Below are 22,407 nucleotides of genomic sequence, written 5' to 3'. Positions count from 1 at the left end.
GTACTCGCCGACGAAGCCGGAGCGGAGGGAGAGGGAGGGAGAGAAGAGCGGAAGCAACAGGAATGGCTGCCGGGAAGCATCAGCCGCAGCAGGGCGTGGTGGCGCCGGCGGCGGAGCCCGGGGTGGCGCGGCGGCTGTGGCGGGTGGTGCGCGCCGTGCTGTACATGCTGCGGCGGGGCCTGCCGTCGGGCCGCAAGCTCGCCATGGACCTCCACCTCCTCCTCCACCGCGGCAAGATCGCGGGGAGGGCGCTCGGCGAGCTCTTCCTCGCCTTCCACCACGGCCACGGCCACGGCCGCCACGCCGCCGCCTTCTCCTACGCCGGCGCCGGCTCCGGCGCGGGGGGCGCCGGGCCCTTCTCGTGCCGCGCGCTCGACCCGAGCCTCGCGGTCCACGAGCCCGCGCCGCGGGGCCGGCGCGAGGTCGAGTTCAGCTGCAGCAACACCCCCTCGTCCGCGGCCAACACCGGGGGCCTCGGCCTGGGCCTCCTCGGCGCCGGCAAGCGCCGCCGCCGGGGCAGCCGCAAGGATCACGGCGACGGCGGCGGGTACCTTCATCAGCAGTACTGCAGCTACTACGACGCGGCCGAGGTGGCCCGCGTGTTCGAGATGCTGAACGACGACGACGGCGGTCAGTACCGTCTCTTCACCGACGACGGCGAGGCCGCGGCGGCGTCCGCCGCCACCTCCGCGACCGCGACGCCGTCACCCACGCGGCTGCTGTACTGGGCGGCGGTCGCCCGCGGCAGCCCCGCGCCGAGGAGCAGGGCGACGCCGCGCCTCGCGGACTCGCCGGCGGCGGACGGCGCCGGGGTGGACCGGCAGGCGGACGAGTTCATCCGGCGGTTCTACGAGCAGCTACGCGCGCAGAGGAGCGCCGCGTCCACCCCGGACTACTACAGCTACACCACTGCCGCTGCCGCCGGAGCCAGCCCTTACACCACCCCGCGCGCTCGGCGGCCCGTCGTCGCCGCGGGCATCGCTTGATGAGCAGCCTCGACCCTCGAGCCAACCAGCTAGCACTGCTCGCCGGGCGCGGCCGCGGGCTGGCCGGCCGATGAGCAACGAAGACGCCGCCGCCGTTTGTGTTAGGCTTAGGCCACGCTGCATGAGATGAGCCCCCTGCTTGTACACCGCGACACCGTGTCACCATGTTCCCTTCACGTGTTTTCTACTCGAAACTAGCTTGCTCTTCCCTTTTTTTTTTTCCTCCAAGCTGATGATGGACACAGGTTTTTGCTGTGGTTGCTCTTACTATATGATGATGATGATTGTCTCCCAAAACCTTGGTTGCTCCTCTTAATTAGTACACTAGGTAGTAATTTACACTACAAAATTACTATACTAGTAGGTGATGAACAGATAATTATACGAGTAACATTATCCTGTATACGATCAGCAGTGGTGTACGTGTACGTTTGCAAGTGGATAGGAGAGGGGTTTGGTTCTTGGGAGTAGGTTGATGCGGAGGACTGGAAGTAAAGGTAGGGGCAACCGGGCAAGGACAGAGTCCAGCAATTTGGTTGGGATTTTGCGCGGTACAGCGGGCAGTGGCTTTTAGTACGTTGGGTGTGGTGTGTCGGCTCGGCCCGGCTGGTACACCGATTTCCGTAGCCCCGGAATCATACCGTCATATCCACTGGTCCTTGTTTATGGTTGTTGCAGCCTGTGTTGACCAAGCACAAGCACAAAAAGCTGATCATCAAGCTAGGGCCATGTTTAGTTACTCCCAACTCCCAACTTTGACACTATGCAAAAAGAAGATTCCCCATCACATCAAACTTGCGGTACATGCATGGAGTACTAAATGTAGATGAAATTAAAAACTAATTGCACAGTTTTGTTGTACTTTGCGAGACGAATCTTTTGAACCTAATTAGTCAATATTTGGACAATAATTCACAAATACAAACGAAACGCTACAGTGTGCTACAGTGCTCTAACAGTAATTTGGCACCTCCCAAATTCCCCAACTAAACACGGCCTAGGACTGGTAGCTGCTGCTAGTACTGACCGGGGAATTTTGGGTAGGTTCCGGATTTCGTCCGGACGGGAAGCGTGAGATGCTAGGCAAATCTGTTGCATGCAATGGAAAGGATTTGTTGGTGATTAAGTTTCAGCGAGCTCTCCTTTTCAAAAAAAAAAAAATAGTTTCAGCCCGAGTGTCAATTTTCAAAGGTGTTTGAGGAAATGTTAGTGAATCAGGGAAAAAGATGTCCAGCCCCGCGTCACCCCAGGGCGACTTGGGCGGTGGCGCCACCCTCACCTAGCGCCGCTCACCCCTCCCCTCCAACTTGCCGTTGCCGGAGCTCCCGCCGGCAGAAGCCCGTCTGGCCGTGATGAGGGCAGCGGCGGGCATCTCGTCCTCCTCCTCCTCCTCCTCCACATCCTCCCCCATCCCCATCCTTTCCTGCTGATGCTGTGTGAGATGACCGTGGCGGCCGTCGCCCTTGGGCTGGAGGTGCGCGGATCCGCTACCTGCATGCTCGGATCTTGCACCTCCTAGGCTTTTGGGGCCTCCCCTGCCGATGCATCCCCCCCCCCAACGAAGCCCCCTCCTCCCACTCCACTGCCTATGGATGCTGCCGGTGGCGGCCAAAGCCTCTAGGCTTGTGATGCTCAGATTCGGCACCGCCCATGCCGTTGGGGCCTCCCCTAGCGGATCCATGGAGGGTGCTGGTGGGAACTCGTCTCGTCGGGCCAAGCTTCACTAAGCTGCTGCTGCTTCGTCGGCTCACCGGGTTGGGCCTCCACCTCATCGGCGAGGCCCTGCTGCTGCCCTGCATCGACCTGCGGCGGTCCATGGGGTGAGTAGCCCATGGTCGCCAGGGACGCGGGAAGTAAGGCCCTGTGGACTCCGACGTTGACATCGGCACTGCACACCACCGGTGAAGGCTTCTATTGTGGTCTCTGAGTCTGTTGTTGGCACCTCTGCTTTATTGCCGCTCTCCTTATTAATGGCACCATCAAATTATATGCCGGGGTTTCTCTCCATTTATCGGCCGTCCCTCCCTCCAGGTTTCCTTTCCTCGGAGGGCGTGGGACGGCGATGAGTGGAACCTGGATGCGCCACGAAAGGTGTTGCCAACAACTTCAAGGGAGATCGTCGTGTTTGGCACTCTTAAGTCACTGTGGTTCCTTAGCCTCCCTCCTGCTGTGTGATCCCTTTATCCTTCGTGGATTCCTCCCCTCGTTGTTAAGAAAGGGAGATAACCAGGGTGGTGTAGGGGCGACGGCTGTGTAGAAGCACAATGGCCTTTGGGCTGCCGGCAAGCATGTTGTTCACGGTGGAGCTCAGTTGCGATCGGCAGCCGTCCTCCATTTGGTTGCTCAAGTTTGCTCTGTTTCTCTCAGGGGCTGGTGTCTCCTCTAGGAGTTCCTTGTCTTTTGCAGTTCTTCTTGCTCTTTCAGTTTCTAAGCATCAGTTTCTAAGATCGAGTGCTTAGGTCCCAGGTTCTGTAGTCCTTCTGTGCTCGTTTGTGTTGTGCTACTCTAGTAGCTTCTGATGTACCTTGTATGCAACAATCTCGCATATTAATACAATTGTTCAAGCTAGCTTCTTGCCCGCCGTAGTTCTTAAAAAACAGCGTGGAGAGAAGAGGTGTCAGCTCTGCTAAAAGACCACGACAGATAGTGAAGTAATGTAGGCATGAAAGAAGCAAAGGTAGCTATAGCCGGAGATGCATGGGAAGTCGACCGAGTCCATGGCGATTGGCGATGCATGGAGGAGGTCAGAGCATCCATCAGCAGCGGCTGCTCCCTGACGCCACGCGGAGGACCACGAGTCCGGGTGGCTGTCCGGTCCGGCGGGACCTCGGCGGCTGCTTATGACATGCGGGGCAATCCGGTGACCCAGTCCCTGTGTACGGTGGTGGCTGCCGCCGGTCGGGCCGGGGCGAGGAGGAGGGAGGTCGATCGGTGTGCTCCGGCTCCGGTCCTCCCTCGTCTCGCCTGTCGTGGTTGCCGTCTCGCTCTCGCCGGGACGGCCGGGGTCCAACTTTCATTCCAAGCCGGCCGGCGCTGCAGCCGGCCGGTACTCAATTCCCTGCTGCTCCCTCCGTCTCTCTTGTTCCAAGTTCCAACTGAAGAGTCATCTCAAGTGACAGTTGCAGCAGGGGACGTTGACGCCGGCCCGTGACGAGCGTGACGCGCGCTTGGACTTGGACTCCGACTGCTGGCAGGGGCAGACCGGCGCGGCGAATAATGCTGCGGCCCTTGCTACTGCCTACTGCACTGTCTCTGCTCTGCACAGGCTCCATCTGACTCGCGGCTGGCTACGGTAGCACGGCGCTGGCCGCTGCCTAGTACTGGAGCCAGTCCAAGCTTCACCTTTCCGGCTGCCCGGCCTCTGCTCTGACGTCGTGGGCTACGCTCTCGGCTCTCTGCGTTCGTAGCTCATAGCATGATAGCAACAGTATGTGCTCCGATCCATCAGTTATGGGAACCTGAGATCTTTTGGTCTTTGATGGGGTCTCGTTTCAATGCAGGCAGGTCCAGGGGATATGTGCCCTGCTCCATCGAGTATTCGAGTGCCATACTCCCATGAGACAGAGAAGCTAGCTCCCTCCTCAGGGGCTCAGGGCTCCCCTGTTTGCGTTCTGCAGAAACCAGAAAAGCACAATCCAACTTCAGATAAAGACAAGCCAAAGTCAAAGAGCTATGTTATGTATGCTGTGGAGTCTGGACCATGGTATGCTATGAACTGTGACATGTCAAACTGAGATTTCATTTCTACAAAATGGGAAAAGGCACTACCAGTATTACTGTAGTAAGTAGTCAATCCTGCTCTGTTTGGTGGTGGCTCACTGGTCACTGCTGCCCCCCTGTACGTCCAAGAGAAGGCCCAACGGCCACCCAGACCATGCATTTCCATGGCCTCCATCAGCCCGCTTTTTATTCTCCAGGACGCTTTGCAAAATATTTACCCATGAAACAGCACAACTCAAGCACTTCCCTCTTTCTATCTCAGATCACCAACTCAATCTTCACCTCATTGCCCGTGCCCTACCTACCCGTGCCCGGCCCATACCTGCTCCAATGATCCTGCCCGATCCACATCGCTAGCCCCGATCCCATTTGTTCGGCGCATTCCCTTTCGCACGCCGCGTGAGAGCAGAGGGCGGCGGCACCATCGAGCTGACCCATTCATGCCATCTGCTCCACGGCGGGTGCTGGAGGGCAGCAGCTTGGGTCGACGGCATCGGACGGACCAAGAGCTGCGAATCTTCCCTGCACGACTGCACGCGCAACTGCATCGCCGCTTCGGCCTGGTCCCAATAATCCACCGCGCTGTAGCTAGATGACGGCCCATGAGGCTTACAAGTGGCTGCTAGATGAGGAAACATTTGGTTCCTAGACAGGTCGACAGCAAATCGAATGAGAAGAGTACACTGAATTGAGAAGAGTAATTAGTAATTGATTCGTGAAACCTCCATCTAAGATCATATTGATCAGGATGACTGGGTCACTTGTACCAAACTCACTGATGAGATTGACAGCAAGTGCCAATTCTAGCCATGTAGGAGATGATCTATAACATTTCTATGAATTGATTTTTTCCCTAATCCTATGCATAACATGCAATTGCGAACACTACTTGCTTGACCTGTACATAGGGTTGCCTAGATCATTAGTAAGATGGCCTGCAATGCTCTAAGGTAGAATAGTTGCAATATGAAATTTCTATTTTTTTGGTTATTAATTACCTCTACTTTAAGTGACTACTGCTAAGGCCAGCACTATACACGGTGACAGGTGAATCAAATTTGCTCGGTGACTTAGAGTTGTGAGGCCAAGCATGCCGGATATGTAGTGATTATCACAAGCCACATGAAGTAGGCATTTTATTGACTTCGAAAACTTAGCATTGCCATTACATCGATCAATTTCACTTAAACACAGAGGACACCTTCAATACTGCTCTCAGATGGTCTGACTAGTAACATATATACACATCAGAATATCAGATACTTCTGATGAGCTCCTCCGAACTAGTATCTTCAGTCATCACTGGTGGTCCCAAGATCCAAGAATAAATCTTCCTCACATCGAGTATGCATCGCAACTACCGTGGAGATTTACTGTCGTGTACATCCGCCATGTCGACCTCGCCACCGGTGCCGAGGTGTGCGGCGGCCATGCATTCAGAGAACAGATGGCACGAATGACCTTGCTCCCACTGTCTTCGAGCGCTGCCGCCCTCCGCTCGCTGGAGCTCCTTACGCGGCACGTGAAGCACGCCAGAACAAAAGGGATCGAGGAAAGGGATGAGGGGTGAATGCTAATCAGGATGGACGATGGGGGCGGGTGGGCATGGGCTGGGCATGGATAGGGCCGGGCCCATTCGAGATCCAGATAAGAAAATAATTAACTAAATGGGGATGCACTAAGATTCGTGCTTGAAATTAAAAGAGGAGTACTGGAGCAGTTCTCATGTTTACATCTGCATTTTCAGACTACACAAATCAGTTATAGATCAACTGGATAAATTTCGCAAACACTACCTTTGGAGAGGTGCATATATTAATGCTAAGTCTCCACAAAAACATCTTGGGAAATGGTGTGTCTACCCAGATCTGAAGGTGTCTTGGGAGTTCTTCAATTACAGTACCTAAATGAAAGCATTGTTGCTGAAGAATCTGCATAAATTCTTTGATAGAGCTGATATTCTATGGGTGCATTTGATTTGGGAGAAGTATTGTAGGAATGGCAAGTTGCCTAATGAGGTTAAGAAAGGATCTTTTTTTTCACGACCGTACCTTAGCACGTATTTCATTAAAAAGAAAGCAGGTTACAGACACAAATCTTGATGCAGCCAAATAGGACTTGGCCAACACAAGGGCACAAAGGACTAAAAACAGAGAAACACCGAAGAAAAGTACAACTAAACTCACAGCCAGCAAGCGATCGAAGCAACAACCACAACAAACCGACAACAGAAGAAGCACGAAGGGGGGAGGACACTCCCAACCCCGCCACCCTAACAAGGCTACCCTAAGAGCTGAACATGCAAAAGAGATACACCGTCCCCAAAGATGTCTAAAGAGAGCAAGCCCGAAGTACAAAACGGTGGCGAAAACATCCACCGAATAGCACGACCACGGCGGCAAAGTATCCGCCCGAACCAACCAACGGTGGCACAAAATCCACCCGATCAACATAACATCAGTGGTGGCAAAGTATCTACCCAGACAGCATCATAGCGGCAAAGCATCCGCCCAAGCACACTATGGCAAAGCATTCACCTCAACCAAGAACGGTAGCAAAGCACCCACCCAACGACCACAACCTGAGCGGCGAAGCATCCACCCCTAGAGGAAGCACCGATCAGCACGACAGTGGTGGTAAGGAGTCCGCCAGAAGGTAGCCATCCAAGCAACCAACGCGACGATGGACAATTCAAAGCGAAGGTAGGCATAGAAGAAAATTTTCCGGTGGAGAGTTGACGACAACCACCACCACGACAACTGAAAATTGGTGTGAACTTTTGAGATGACGCCTCCAGGGAGGGATACGACGCCACTGTTGCCGCCAGCTCGACCTACACGGTCAGGGTCACCCAGGAAGCTCGCAGGTACAGGAGGGGGGAGGGGCAGAAGAATGATGCCTCCAAGGAGGTAAACGGTGCTCGAGGGTGTCGCCGTCATTTGCTCGCAAGCAAGCAGAGGCTTTCACCTTGCCCCCACCCCTAAGCACGCCGCCAACCTTCTAGAGCCGCCGCCACGCACCAAGGAGGGCAGTCAGTTAGACGCAGGTCAATGGCCAGTGCGGTACACCATCCACTATGGCGGACGGGTCCGACTCCCCCTAAATCCGGCAACGGTGAAGACCCATAGCGGTGGCAGCTGCCGAGCCCTCCGCGGCAAGGTTAGGACGCTACCACCAAGGCCCCTCCACGTGGATCTGGGCACGGCGACGACCAGCAGCCCCTGCCCGTGGCTGGACCGTCGGTCCCCCGTCGACGTGGTCGCGATAGCATCGGCAGCCAGCCAGGCGGAGGGAGCGGCACGGGCCAAGGCCAAGGGGGTGGTGAGGAGCGCTGCCAAGGGGCGAGGCTGGGCGGTGCCCGTCGAGCCCCGGCTGGGGGGGGGGGCGAGGAATGCCACCAGGGCGTGAGGTCGGGCGGTGCCCGCTGGGCCCTGGCAGGGGGGTGGGGCGCGCCACCAAGGCCAGTGAGGCAGCGAGGAGCGCCGCCAAGGCTAGGGAGGCAGCGAGGAGCGTCGCCAAGGCGCGAGGCCGGGCGGTGCCCGCCGGGCCTCGACCGGGGGTGAGGTGGGAGGGCGGGGGCAGCGGGGCGCGCCACCAAGGCCAGGCGGGCAGCACATCCATGGCGGTGGCAGGAAGGAGCAAAGATGAGCCCAGCTCATAGATCTTGTGGTGGAGAGGGTGGATCCGACCATGGGAGGTGTGGATCGAACCTCCAACGGGCGGCGTCGGCCGGAGCAGCGACCGGGGTTCATCGGGATTTAGGGTTGAGGGAAGCGGTGGAGAGGAGGAAAGGAGAGTAGAGGTGGGGTGGGGGGGGGGCTGAGGGTGGGGCCGCCGCCGCCACCCGCCGGCCGGCGGTGACGGCGACGGTCGACGAGGCCTGATGGTGGGGGAGGTTGGCGGCGGCGCACTGGTCACCCTCAAGTCGCCTGGGAGGGGCGATGCGGGGGAAGAGTCCTTCACTCTCAGTGTTAGCTTCGCTATGTAGAAAGGATCCTTTTGGTGGTGTGATAATATGAAGCTTTTGACTGCTTATAAAGGTTTGGCTTCAGCAGTAGGGAAGGATGGAAAGAGATGTTATATGTGGAAAGATCAATAGAATGGCATGGTGCCCTGTCAAGCTTTTCCTGAGCTTTTTTCCTTTGCAAGAAATCAGTGTAATAATATCCAGAATGCCAGAATAGCGGATGAGATCAGTCAATGTTCCATCTTCCTTTGTGTGCAGAAGCCTTTGAACAATTGCAGCAGCTCGCGCTACACCTGGAAGCCTTGACAGATGTCATGAGCATGATCAATAGTCTTACATCTGGGGCTCTCTTCACTTCTCCTCTGCAAAAGCTTATAAACACTTGATAGGGCATAGGGAAGTTCATCCGGAGTTTAACTGGTTATGGAAGTCTCCTTGTCAAAACAAGCACAAAGTATTTTTCTAGCTCTTACTCAAGTATAGACTAAGCACAAGGAACTTGCTGAGAAGAAGAAACATGGCGTTGGAATCTTATAACCGTGTCTTGTGTCCTGTCTCATGTGAAGAAACGCTTGTTTATCTTTTTCATGAGCTGTGAGTTTGCTCAGGACTGCTGGATGCTCTTGAATCTAACAATTGACTCAATGGAGCCTTTGTCGTGCTCTCTAATCTTAAACAGCAAAATAATCAGCCTTTCTTCATGGGTATCATCATTCTCATGAGTTGGAGTATTTGGATGTCTAAAAATGATCTTATTTTCAAGGGAATCATGCCAGATGTCAACATATGCTGGAGATTGTTCAAGAAAGAATTTGCTCTAGTTATCCTTAGAGCAAAATGAGCCCTCAAGACTTCTATGCAAATTATGGCTAGACTCCCGATTGTAATTTTACTTATATTTTTTTTTTCCTTTTACGTCTCTTGAAGACTATCTATTTGAACGCTTTTCTTTCCTATTTAATATATATAATCAGTAGGGAATTCCTCCTCCTGGTTCCATAAAAAAACAGCACAACGACGAACGAGGTAATTAGGCCAGTAGCTCAAAGATGCACGGATGCCAAAGTGATCACCTCTCGTGCTGGATGTAAAGAGAGCACATAGTGATGCTAGCTATACATTGCTACGACGAGTTAGTTGTCGCTCCACCACCACAACGGTGGGCTGTGGCCACTAGTCAGTTCCTCCTGAAATTAGCGCATTTCATTCCGCTACAAACAAGACTTTGACTCAGAGGTGGCTCTTTCAATATGTCATTTACGTGCCATAATCACAATATATAAGCAAGTGTTTTTTTTTCAATACGAATCTGATGACATAGATCTTGTACCAAAAATAGATTTTATTAAATAAATCATGGGTTATAGTTTTATCCTAATGCAAAAAAAGAGGAAACAGAAAAGCTGCCACGATCTCTTTAGTTTCCAGGCCCCCCCCCCCTGCACATATCCAAGTAATCAAGCTCGACACATTATCATGTGTTCTTCCTCCTGTCGTTTCCCAAGTTACTTGAGCTGCATGGCACAAGACCGTGACCATGAAAGCAACATCATCGTCGATTACTTCTTCAAGCAGCTAATGATGGAGCTAGAGATGATCATTTGATACACCTGGTCGGAATAGCTCACACGTGATTACTATTAATTAAAGGGCAATATATTGACAACCACCTGGGCTAATTAAGCTACTGTAAAAGATCGGCTAGCTAGCATTTGCTTTCGTAAAAGCTGAAGTGTGATAAGTCATGAGAAAGCAGGCGACGTCGATGATAAGGTCATGGCTAACGCAATTGTGATCACCTATCGCTCTTATTACGTAGAATATCTATCTCCTGAACGATCACGGCCGGAGGTGTACGCATTTATTAATTGGTCTCGCAAGTTGAGTTGCTGAATCTTCTGAACGTTCTAGACCAAATACTCCATTTTGCTAGGAAATAAATTCAGATACTAGGTCTACAAATCATCATGAGATTATTCCAACGACCAAAAAAATGTTAACAGTTCTCTCCGTTCACAAAGCGCCTATGTTTAGGATGAGGATGTATATATGGTCTTAACTGTGCAGGTTTTTCAATTACTATTATCTGTTAACAAGTATTTATAAGATAGAATAGATTTATTCTATTATGAAAATATTTTTCAAAACACATCTATACATATGTTATTTTTCATGTTTAGACATAAAACACTTCATAGGTTTTTCATGCGAGAAAATATTTAGAAGCTACTTAAAGTTTTAAAAAATTGGATTGAACTTCGTCTAAAGTGCTATTTGTTTTTGTTTTGGAGAGAGTACAAGTTTGCGCCTGTTATAACATTGTCCAAAAGTTGCCTAACAGTATATTTTCTTGAGTAAGTGATTAAGATATGATGATGAGTTCACTGTTCGAAAATTCTTTATTTTGTTATGAGGAATATTCGAGATGAGTTTAACTCTACTTTCAAGCTGAAAGAGGCAAGGGGGAACATGTTAGAAGTTTTTTCGTAATTCTTACACATGCAAGCTTTTTATGTTTTCAGATTCTCCCTGAACATGTTCATCTTCTACATGGCCCTTTCAGAGCTCTCCTGGATGCCACACAGGCTCCACCGTGCCTCCCCTTTTTGCAGCAAGGGCCATTCTTGCACCTTTGCAGTTCTCGTGGTCATCACACTCTAAATTCCTTCTGAATCACAAAATATATAACTAGCACTAATCTCGGTACGCCACCATGGATCACAAATGGACAAAGGTGAGACATGGTAAAATGTGTGCACTAACTTATGCAAGTGCTATTGGAAAAATATGAAAATAAATACTTGGATGTGTGTGGTAACACAATGGCTTGCAGATGGTTTTATAAAAAAGAAACTCCATTAAATTGCATGTGGGTTTTTGCAGTTCTTCGTAAATGTAAAACTGTTCTAGTAATGTGCTTATACATATAAAAAAAGAGGAGAAATTCATAAAATTAGACTTGCCGATTGCCTGAAAATAGGACCACTCTAATCAGCTCCTCGCTCTCACCTGTTTAATCAGCACTCAACTACTCAAGTGGTAATTTCTGGATGCAGGTCAAAGTACAGGAAGCTTCTACACAATTACACATCTCCAGTTGTATATGCGATTTTAGGCTACACAATATGTAATTAAAATCAGGTGACTGATAGACACAAAATTTCAATTGATTAAGGAATAGTTTTTTCCTTGTAAATAAAAAGAAATTAAAACTAACAACCTGTTCCTCCTCCTGCAACACCTAGACGTCATCACGTACGTGAGATCAAAACCTAACCCCCAGGTCGAAAGCAGATACTTGGCACAAAGGCACCTTCATGTTCATGTTACTCGTGCCGCCAATCATGACGCACCACGACCCTAATGATAAGCTGATCACTGATAAGCATGCACGCGCCTCGCACCTCAGCCACAAGTTGTGCTCGTATCAAAAATCCAGTGCTTAGAGGCGGCACCTCGTCTTCTGCAATCTCGTCCTCAATTGAGATCACGAGATCACGGTCACTTTCTTCCCTGCAAGCTCTCTATAAATAGGTGCCATGGCGTACTATGCCTCTTCGCTTAAACGAAGCAAACAACACACACGCGAACACGTCAAGAAATTGAACAGACTGCCCATGGCGCCCAATGGAGAAGCACCGGCAATGACGGCCGCCGTGGCGCCGCTCCTGGCGACGATCATCGGCAGCTTCGGCAGCGGCGAGCACCGGCGGCAGCAGCGGACCCCGTCGTCCCACGAGCTCCGCAGCTGCGTCGCTGACCACGACGACAACAGGGAGGCGGAGGACGGCGGCGACCCGCGGGACGCCGCGCGGCCGGCGGCGGAGGTGGAGGACGCCCGGTGCGAGTGCTGCGGCATGTCGGAGGAGTGCACGCCGGCGTACATCGGCGCCGTGCGCCGCCGGTTCTCCGGGCGGTGGGTGTGCGGGCTCTGCGCCGAGGCCGTGGCCGAGGAGGCCGGCAAGAACGGCGGCGACAGGGAGGCGGCGCTCGCGGCGCACATGGCCGTGTGCCGCCGGTTCAACGGCTTCGGGAGGACGCACCACGCGCTGTTCCAGGCCGACGCCGTGATTTTAATCGTCAGGAGGCTCTCGGGGTCGGGGCCAAGGTCGCCGAAGTTCAGCGACGGCCCGGGAGACATTGGTGGCGGCGCCAAGAACGCCCTCGCCGCCGCCAGCAGCTCCGGCTGCACGGCGCTCGTCGCCGGCGTGCGCAACGATCAGGTGGCGACCAACTAGATCGATCGCTGGTTAAAGAGTGTACAGCCAGCCAGCGCTGTTCGCAAGTTCAGGGTGTAGGTCCATGTGTATTTGTTTCCCCTCCCTTGTAGCTTTGTTTGGTTTCCAGGTTGCAGTGCCTGTTGGAGTTTAGACCTTTTTGGATGGGCTTTTGTTTGCGTCTTTCAACTCGTTTAGCTGACCTTGGGAGTGTGAAAAGCCTGATCTTCTCGTTCCATGCCAACCAGCTTGTCTTACCCTATGGTGCTGTCGATAAATAAACCAAACTATTGCTATAGCGTACAACCAGCGTGTGCTGTTATTTGCAATCAGATGTCAGTTACATCTCCAGGGAAAAAGGGCGAGGTGTTATAAATTTGAAATTTTGTTTCAATTTGCCACAAACAGTCTTTGCACATATTAAACATTTACTACATCATTCAGTACGTTCTAGCGAAAAGAAAACACTTGCAACAAACTGAAACATTGGCAACAAAATTTCTCCGTTCAAACATTTCATCCAATACTTTTTCACCGAAATGTCCTCCCATGTACTCCCTCCGTTTCAAATTATATGTCATTTCGGCTTTTCTAAATTCATATTATTTACTCTGTATCTAGACACAAGCATATATCTAACTGCATAGCTAAAACTATGCACCTAGAAAAACCAAAACCACCTATAAATTAGGATAAATTGGGACAGAGGGAGTAAATCTCATCTAGGTTCAGCTGATGCCATTGTCCCGATAACGGAGAACGCAAGCATAAAGAATGCATAAAGAACAAGGGGCACCAAATTAGAAGACCGACAACGGCTACCAGCAAGGTTAGCTCTTGAGATGGATGAAACAGCAATTGATCCAATTAGACCAAGTCGTTTACAAAAGGTGACTATTTTCTCTGAAACCTTGAGCTGAAATGGAATTCAAAAGAACTGTTACCAGAAATAGATTTAAGGTTCGATGTCAAACGTGCACCACTAGTATATAACACAATGTAGGTGCCCCTGAATAAATAAGGTAACCATTTAACAAAATGATTATTGAATGTAATCAAGTCTTGCAAATATCTGCTGCTGCTGCTGCTGCCATCTGGAGCAGTTTCTTTCATTATCGAGGGACACTGAGACCGGTCTCTGCAAGATATCAGGGAAAACATAAGTTTCAGGTTGTGACAGTGAAATCATCTACATACATCCGTGCCCCTACAACATGAGAAGCAGCACTACAATAAAGCATGACAGTTGCAGTTCAAAACACAAAGGAAAGGTTTAGAAACAATGAACTTAAATTTAAGTAAAGCTACTATAGGATGAATCGGAGGTCAGGACTCGGGACCCATATATATCAGTACAAGTTCAGAAACCAATAAGGCAATAACTAAATGTCCATTGTTATCCACTAATAATTCAAGATTGACTAAAGTGCTTGTGAACTTGAGTGAAAGAGTTCAATTAGAGAGTACTCCGGCAAAGCACACCAACATTGGACTGATGCAAAATGGAAGTTTCGGTGAAGGAATTTAACAATAGCTACAGATTCAAAAAGGCGCAGAAGCATGGAATTTTTTAAGCAAACTGTTCTCTCATAATTCATATAATATAACGTCAAGCAATAGGATGTATGTTTAAAAAGTCTACAATAAAGATTCATTTGGCACATAGGGCAGCTAGATCTGAGAAGTGACACGGACATAACATATCTAGAGTACCAAATGTGAAAGTTTGATATAATCACATGTGTAAGAAGTAAAAGAGCAACTCCAATACACCACATCTGAACAGAATTTAGTTGACAACCAATTTGACTTGCAAATTAGTAGGATTTATCATGTATTCACTGTAATTTCCACATTAACAGCTACCACAGCAATAAAGCCTTTTAGTTTCACGCAAGCTGGGGATAGGCTACAATCACCAGAATAATGTTTTATTTTATTTTATTTTTCATTACGTATGGTATAGCTCCATTACTGGAAATTTTATGGGTTAACAAATATTCTGATCATACAAGTTGGGAAAAGCGCAACTTTATCTGGTGGGCCTGTGAGTACCTGTGTATACCCACCCTGACATTTGGGACTAATATGTGAAAATTCCAACCCAGAAATCCAGAGAACTTGAAATTTAAACCCACCCAAATCTAGAGGATAAAATGAAAGCACAATCTTCAGCAAAAAGCCTCATGAGCTCAGAAAAGAACAACCATCACTTGAATTTGTGAAGCATAAGAAATGCTGAAGAAATTTCTTAGGTGTCCGGCAGTGACACTTGGAAACGAGTGGGAGGCGGATGGTGTTACTCAAGAGTCCTGATACTGCTAATAGGGCACAGTGGCAGTGATACTTTAATTCTTTTAACGGGAATGATTCAAGAGTGAGAAGATGGGAAAATGCTGGTGGGAGAAAGCTGTGCAGTGTGATAAGTTAGCTGATGTCCTCCACTTAGGAATAAACTTGAAAGGGTTTGAACCTTAGCATGTGTTTGGTTTTGGGACCAAGTGGAATGGGTTGGGTCCATCACACTTTTCTGGGTGGGTTCAACCCATCTCGTGTTTGGTTAGGAGGGATGTGTCCGTTCCATTTTTTTGTTTGGTTGGAGGGGTTGAGAGGGTTGAGATGGATGCCATTTTAACACCGTTAGTCATGGATCCCACCTATCATCCATGGGTCCCATGTGACATCCTCCTTTTCCTTTTTTTTTCTTTTTTTCCCTTGCAGCCGGCCTTATCTTCTCCCCCCAAGGCCGCGACGACTTGGGCGGAGCTGGTTCTCGCGGCGGACTCCCCAGCGCCCTCCCCGGCGGTGGCCTCCTCGACGCCCTCCCCCGCAGCCTCCCGGTGGCGGAAGAGCTCGTTCTCATGGGGGCCAGCGGCGGACTCCCCGGCAGCCTCCCAGTGGCCTCCCCACTTGAGCTCGCCCGGCCGGCGGCGGAGCTCGTTCTCGCCCGGCCGGCGGCGGAGCTCGTTCTCGCCCGGCTGGCGGCGGAGCTGGAGCTTGCGGGGGCCGGCGCCCCTCCCTCTCTGTCGCACGAACGGAGAAAAACGGCGTCCATCTGGGTCGAGTGCGTCCGCTCGTTTTGGTTGGATGCATTCGACCTGCATCTAGGAGGAATATTCCCTCCTGGGTCCGACCCAACCCAGATGCATTTTCAACCAAACGCGAGTTGATGGGGGTCGAACCCGTTCCAACCCAGTTCGACCCCCAAACCAAACACACCCTTAGGTTACAAAAACCGGACTACCTTGAACTTGGAGGACCAAAGTTAAAACAAGGGTGAAAGTCGAGGGACCAAATAGGTCATAGACCCAATGTTGTACCGACTTGGCAAACCAGAATGTGCGCGCGCGCGGGTGGGTGGGTTGGGGGGGACTAGACAAAGAATGAAAACTTTAAAGTAATAACTAAAATGGCTCAGAATAATACGTTAACAGCCTAACAAAAACTGAAAAGGTCAATATGCTAAATCAGGAATGTTTTGATGGCATCCACAAAACTGCTAGCACGCATCAGTTATCCTTTTATTGTTTATATTTTCACGAACAGAAATTTTTAGAGTTAATTTTCACAAAAACTACAATTATCCAAGCCTAACTATCAATGAACTACAACTTTTGACATCAGTTTCACAGACCTACAACTACTTGTTCCCTTAGTTTCACAAACCTACAACATTTTGCATGGACCCGCATGTTAGCCACACAAGACCACATGTGAGTCCAAACATAACTTGTGTCTGACATGTGGGCCTAGCAAAATTGTTGTAGGTCTGTGAAAGAGGTAGCACAATTACTGGTAGTTCTGCGAAATTGATCCCAAGAATTGTGGTTCCTTGATACTTAGGTGTGAATAGCTGTCCTTGTGTGAAATTAACTAATTTTTTCATGATGACAACACAGTTTATCAATCTTATTCAAATAACTTCTCAAGTTCAACTTTTCATTCCTGTTATAAATCTATCATGGGCATATGTGGCATCAAGGTAATCGGTAACTACAAAAGTGGCCAGCGACTCAGCACAACCTTCCACTGTCGACTCCTACATGAAAACTAAGGGTGAGCTATATGTCTATATTCCAAAAGTATGAACCCCAGAGCCATATCAGGTTTTATTGAAGATTTCCATCCCATGGCATTTGGGCTTTACATTTCTTCTCAACTCTGATATCTTAAACTCTGTTAAACGATATGCAGTAACATGCACATCTAAAGGCACGCCATTTGCTTTAGCTTGTAGGCCAAGTGCCCCATTCCATTTCAAGCACACATGCCCAGTCTTATAACAAAAATATCCGACTAATTTGCCATAAGATCAGTGTCAAACTGTATATTGGGTCTGCCTAGTAATATTATGTTACTCCAAGTCTTCTTTGATAATAGCATATCATCAAAAGAAACTAGTACAACTTAGGAACCGCTAGAAATTTCATGGCTAATATGTCCTGAATAAATGTCAGCATGTGCTACACTAGTGATTCTGTTCAGGTTACAGCACAAATTCAGTTAAGAATTTTCCATATAAAGCTAAAAAGAAGAAAAGGCTATGTTGCAAGACCACCGTACCTGGGCAATGCTCAGTTTTAGATAAAGCAAATACAATTATTTAACAAAGTTGGTACAACATCAAAGATACAAACATAGAAGCATGTTTGCGCATGTGGTTGGTGTGTTATACTGAACAAAAATTCGCATCATTCGTCTTAGTAAATCATCAGTAATCTCCCTAGGATTAATCTTTGAAGCAAATCTGCACTTGAGGGCATGGAAAAGTATTTGGACCGATGGCTTCCCTATAATAGTGAAGAGGATTTGGCCCCTGAATTCCTACCCAAATGGACAACCGAACAAAAATTACATAGACCCAAGCGAAATGGATCTCACCAAGCTAAGCAAATCACTCTAAATCGAGACAGACAACACAAAACAAGAATAAACAAGCAAGCAAGCAATCGGGCAGCCACAACTCACTGTAGCGTTTCACAGATTAGAAGACTGTATCAGACTCAGACTCCCGGGTAGGAGCTGCAGAGCGTACCCTGGGACACGGCCCGGGCCACCTCCGCCCCCAGCCGCGACGTCAGCCGCGCCGCCGAGACCGCGCTGTGCAGCGGCTGCAGCGACCGCGCCAGCGCCATCTGCCGCACCACGGCCGGAGCCCTGCACCACATGAAAACCCCAGGTAAACCGACGCCTAATCTGAAAACATTCTCACAGCCTCACAGGCAGTCCCGTGGTGAAAATGGAAGGCACTCCTTACCTGGGGACGGAAGCAAGGGAGCGGGGGAGGCAAGCGGCGGGGCTCCGGCTGGCTGCGGAGCGGAGGAAGGCCGCGGCGGCGGGGCGGGCGAAGGAGCGGAGGCGCGACGCCATGGCTTGCCGGGGACGGTGAGGTCGCGGCGGAGAGGCGGCGAGGCTTTGTGGGTTTTTAGGGTTTTGGACCTTGCGATTTGAGGACAAGACGTAGATGGGCCTAAATTATCATTCCAGTTGAGCCTCAATGGTGCTATTGTCAGCCCAATTAATGGGCCCAAATATCATTCGGCCTGGCGTACTAGAGAATCATTCTCTTCTCCTTCCCCTGCGAAACCCCAGTTGCGTACACTCCTCTCCTGTCTTCACCCCGCCGGAGCTTCTTCCAGAAGCTTCTCGAAACTTGAATCCACGCTCAGCCCGCGATCCCCATGGCCTCCGGTGAGGGTGCCGGCAATCCGCAGGCCGCGGCTGCCAGCGGTGAGGCGGAGGCCAAGATGGAGACGGAGGAGCAGGAGGGGCCGGTGCTGTGCCTCGACCTGACGAGCTACCAGCTGCACGATCTGAGCGAGGTGGAGATCCCGCCCACGCTGGAGGAGGTCGACCTCACCGCCAACCGCCTCACCTCCGTCGACCCACGCATCGGCCGACTCGCCGGCCTCCGCAAGATCTCCTTCCGTCAGAACCTCCTCGACGACGACGCCGTCGCGCCGCTCTCGTCATGGGACGCAATCGCCGGATTGCAGGTGATTACTGCCTTGAGGAATGTGTGGTTGCGAGGCTTTGTTGGGCCAATCCGAACCTAGATGTTCAGTTCCGGCTATTTGATGCTGTGTTGGATATTCCTGCAATTTCTTTCTAGTATAAATCGTCATTTTCGTATGACCGCCAATCTGTGTCATCCAGGAAAGCAAAATTTACATGATACCTGGTAATGTGATCAATAACTATTCATTTACCATTCTATTGTTAATGTTACTTGTTTTAAACGGGCCAAAATTAAATGCATTGTATACTATTCATAAGAGAAACGAGAGGGTTTGTGTATGGTTTTGGTGTGACGAGAAATAGAAATTTTTAAGAAACTTGTGTGCAGATTTTAGTGCTCCTGTAATCTCATTCCCATCACTGAGCCATTTAGTCCCCAGTAGTATTAGGTATCAAGTTAGATAATTGGTATTAATAGGTGATCGATTGTACTATGTAGCCACTTGGCTCAATCAGTGTAAGAACAAGCAGCCATAATGGTGTTTACTCATACAATTTTAGCTAGATCCTTACAATACGAGCAGACCTAGCAAGGAGACTAAATTTGGGTCTAGCACACTGCATGAAAATTTGCAGATTTGCAGACAACTATATGGAGTATTTCTTATGGTTACTTAGAGGACCCAATAACAGTTGAATGCATTGTTATACTGTCCTGATACTTTCACAACATGACCCAAGCATTTGCCATGGGCAGAGTTGGAACACCACCCTTTCCTTCAGTAAGCTTGAGAACCGTAGTGCTGAAAACAATGCATATAGGCTTTAAGTGCCTTTCTTCCTTTTGTTTTATTGATGAACTTCTTTGTTTCTGCTCCAACTTTATTGATGCTTTAATTTTTAATGCATTCTGGAAAAATCACTTGATTTATCTTAGAAATAGGGAAGTAGTTTTATAATGGTATCTAACTCCCATTTCATATTTCAGGAGTTGGTCCTTAGAGATAACAAACTTACAAGGATTCCTGATGCCAGCATCTTCAAGGGTCTTCTGATTTTCGATGTATCTTTTAATGAGATATCTTCCTTGACTGGGCTGTCCAAGGTTTCCAGCACATTGAAGGAACTTTATGTTTCAAAGAATGAAGTTCCAAAGATGGAAGAACTTGAACACTTCCATGCATTGGAAATTCTTGAACTTGGTAGCAACGGATTAAGGGTAAGTTCTGTAGAGTAAATTGTACTTGATTCCTAGTGTTCATAACTGAGTGCTTCCATGTTGTTTTATGGAAAGTTAGGTCCTCTGGCCAGTGAACCAAGCCATGTCTGATGACATATTCTGTACGGAGTTTGTTTAGATCCTGTAATTTCCTACATCCTTACATGCTCATCTTATTTCAGGTGATGGAAAATCTTGGAACCTTGACAAATCTACAAGAGCTATGGCTGGGAAGAAATCGAATTCGAACTGTCAATTTGTGTGGTTTGAAACTGATCAAGAAAATAAGTTTGCAAAGCAACAGGCTAACTTCAATGGATGGGTTTCAGGTACTTTACTATAACATTTCCTGTTTGCCTGTTCTAATTGATGCTTGTTAATATATCTGTTTTGCAATTCAGGAATGTGTTGCATTAGAGGAACTGTACCTTAGCCATAATGGCATTCAAAAGATGGAAGGCCTCTCTACCTTGCAGAACCTCCGTGTTTTGGATGTTTCATCTAACAAGCTAACCACTATAGAAAATATTGAAACCTTAACCAGGTAACATGATACCATGTGATCGAGCTTCTCATTTTCAGCACCAAATTCTAAGAAAGTACAAAGATAAACAGCAGGATAAATTGACTTCCTCTGACTCTTCTGTTATCATCCCAACTTTCTATACAGGTTGGAGGACCTGTGGTTGAATGATAACCAAATACCATCACTTGACGGGATAGAGGCTGCTTTGGCTGGTTCACGGGAGAAGTTGACAACCATATATCTTGAGCGAAATCCCTGTGTAAGTATTTCGCATCTTTTATATTTATTCATTGAATGCTCTTATAAATCAGAAAGGGCGTCAAGATGTACCATGACCTGAACATATCTCTGTATAATTTATCATCAATTGATGTGTCCTTTATTGTTGCTACTTGTATCTTTCTTATTAAAGATTGCTGTGATTATGCCCTATTGTTGATACTATGTCCAAACTTTTCACGAAATTAAACATTTTGGTGAATATTATTGAAAACACAGCTTGATTTTTGAATTCTTGAGGAGCAGTTTGCAAACCTCAGTGGTACTGTGAAATGTCCACGTTAATAGAACTGTTAATGAATTGCAAAACATGTTACTAGTTCTGTCATCCTGAATGAGCTACAAAAGCTTTTTAACTTTGGCTGAGGTAGCACATTGGTACTTAGTATTTACCCTCCGCTGAATTGGGCCACTTATAAAGTTGCAACCTTGATGGCTTCCACTTCATTGATTGTGGGGTGCTTCTGACCATTGTACTGTTTCTGTATCTTTGTATATATTGCTTGAATTTGATCCACATTTGGATTCGGGTGCTACTCATCGTACCATTTCTTTAATGTGCTGTGCAATTTCGAAATTTCACATAAAGTGTAATAACGAAATACGAAGATAACAACATGTGCATTGTTGAGTGTGGGAAGCTATGTGTACTAAAACTTTCTTGCACCATTAAACACGGAGAATGTCTTTTGGCTATTAGTGAAACATGTATTGACATAATCAAATATTTGTGTTTGAGCTTAATACCATGATCCTGATTTCATGACAATCAATTAGTAGAGTCCATGACAAAATTATTCCCTCACTGTCTGATGTACTAATTCCTTTTTGTCATTTTTGCAGGCAAAAACACCAAATTACTCATCCACATTGAAGAAAATATTTCCAAATCTTGAGCAAATTGATTCCGATATCATAGCATGAAACTGGCGAATCGTTGCATAGATACTCAGGCAAAGTATGCCTGTTCTTTTTTTTTCCTGCTGGAGAAGGCATATTGAGCTCTGTGAAGGAATTGTTTGAGTCTTTTGATCATGCTCAGAGACATTGAGGAACCAGTTATCTGCTGTTCACGGGATATGCACGCCATTGCCAACTCTGCCCGGCCTATGGGGTTGGAGAAGCTGGACAGGCAGGATATGCATGTAAGCCTTTACGAGCTGAATAGTAGTGATCGGTAACCAAATAATGAACGACTGATGCTTGAACCAGCAGAGATGTGAACCCATGTTGCTATTTTGAAGATGCTGCATTTGCTTTCTCTGTAGCTTTATTTCACGCTGTTTATTTTACCTTGATAAGAATATGAGATGAGGAACAGTTAGCACTTAGCAGCTCAGCTCATCTGTATGTTACTAAAAGTAGGCACGTATGTATGTTGGATGACAATTCGCCAATTTGCAAGGATTGAAGTGATGACCTGCAACTTTTTTACAAGACCAATTTCGTACATGTGCTTTTGCCATTAAGTTTAGGAAAAAGTCAATTTTACTCTCCTCACCTATTTACTCTGTCCACTTAACTCCCTAAGAAAA

The 22,407-nt window shown here is 48.5% G+C and overlaps 3 protein-coding genes across 3 annotated transcripts; 2 read left to right on the top strand and 1 right to left on the bottom strand.

Annotated features, from left to right (window-relative positions):
• Positions 1–12,250: 12,250 nt before the first annotated feature.
• Positions 12,251–13,284, top strand: LOC101775971. Its single transcript, XM_004951335.3, has one exon. It carries the CDS (start codon positions 12,291–12,293, stop codon positions 12,909–12,911), a length of 621 nt encoding a protein of 206 aa, XP_004951392.1. The 5' UTR covers positions 12,251–12,290; the 3' UTR covers positions 12,912–13,284.
• Positions 13,285–13,690: 406 nt separating this feature from the next.
• On the bottom strand, positions 13,691–18,332 carry LOC101775306. Its single transcript, XM_004951333.2, has 3 exons — positions 18,148–18,332; positions 17,859–18,047; positions 13,691–14,028 (listed from the first exon to the last, which is right to left on the bottom strand). Exons 1-2 carry the CDS (start codon positions 18,258–18,260, stop codon positions 17,894–17,896), a joined length of 267 nt encoding a protein of 88 aa, XP_004951390.1. The 5' UTR covers positions 18,261–18,332; the 3' UTR covers positions 13,691–14,028; positions 17,859–17,893.
• Positions 18,333–18,454: 122 nt separating this feature from the next.
• Positions 18,455–22,315, top strand: LOC101774895 (protein phosphatase 1 regulatory subunit pprA). Its single transcript, XM_004951332.3, has 6 exons — positions 18,455–18,886; positions 19,837–20,067; positions 20,250–20,396; positions 20,469–20,611; positions 20,738–20,852; positions 21,716–22,315. Exons 1-6 carry the CDS (start codon positions 18,572–18,574, stop codon positions 21,794–21,796), a joined length of 1,032 nt encoding a protein of 343 aa, XP_004951389.1. The 5' UTR covers positions 18,455–18,571; the 3' UTR covers positions 21,797–22,315.
• Positions 22,316–22,407: the final 92 nt, after the last annotated feature.

The sequence above is a fragment of the Setaria italica genome, chromosome I (assembly GCF_000263155.2).
Source record: "Setaria italica strain Yugu1 chromosome I, Setaria_italica_v2.0, whole genome shotgun sequence".
NCBI classification, from domain to species: Eukaryota; Viridiplantae; Streptophyta; class Magnoliopsida; order Poales; family Poaceae; genus Setaria; species Setaria italica.
The sequence above is the reverse complement of the archived record's forward strand: the minus strand, read 5'-3'. Positions and strand labels throughout refer to the sequence as shown.

Excerpts from the sequence above, each read along its gene's own strand:
- LOC101775306 (XM_004951333.2), bottom strand. The coding sequence starts at position 18,260 with ATGGCGTCGCGCCTCCGCTCCTTCGCCCGCCCCGCCGCCGCGGCCTTC. Across the intron at positions 18,048-18,147 it reads TCCCTTGCTTCCGTCCCCAG|GGCTCCGGCCGTGGTGCGGC; the intron begins GTAAGGAGTGCC and ends CATGTGGTGCAG.
- LOC101774895 (XM_004951332.3), top strand. The coding sequence starts at position 18,572 with ATGGCCTCCGGTGAGGGTGCCGGCAATCCGCAGGCCGCGGCTGCCAGC. Across the intron at positions 20,397-20,468 it reads CTTCAATGGATGGGTTTCAG|GAATGTGTTGCATTAGAGGA; the intron begins GTACTTTACTAT and ends TTTGCAATTCAG. Across the intron at positions 20,853-21,715 it reads ATCTTGAGCGAAATCCCTGT|GCAAAAACACCAAATTACTC; the intron begins GTAAGTATTTCG and ends TCATTTTTGCAG.
- LOC101775971 (XM_004951335.3), top strand. The coding sequence starts at position 12,291 with ATGGCGCCCAATGGAGAAGCACCGGCAATGACGGCCGCCGTGGCGCCG.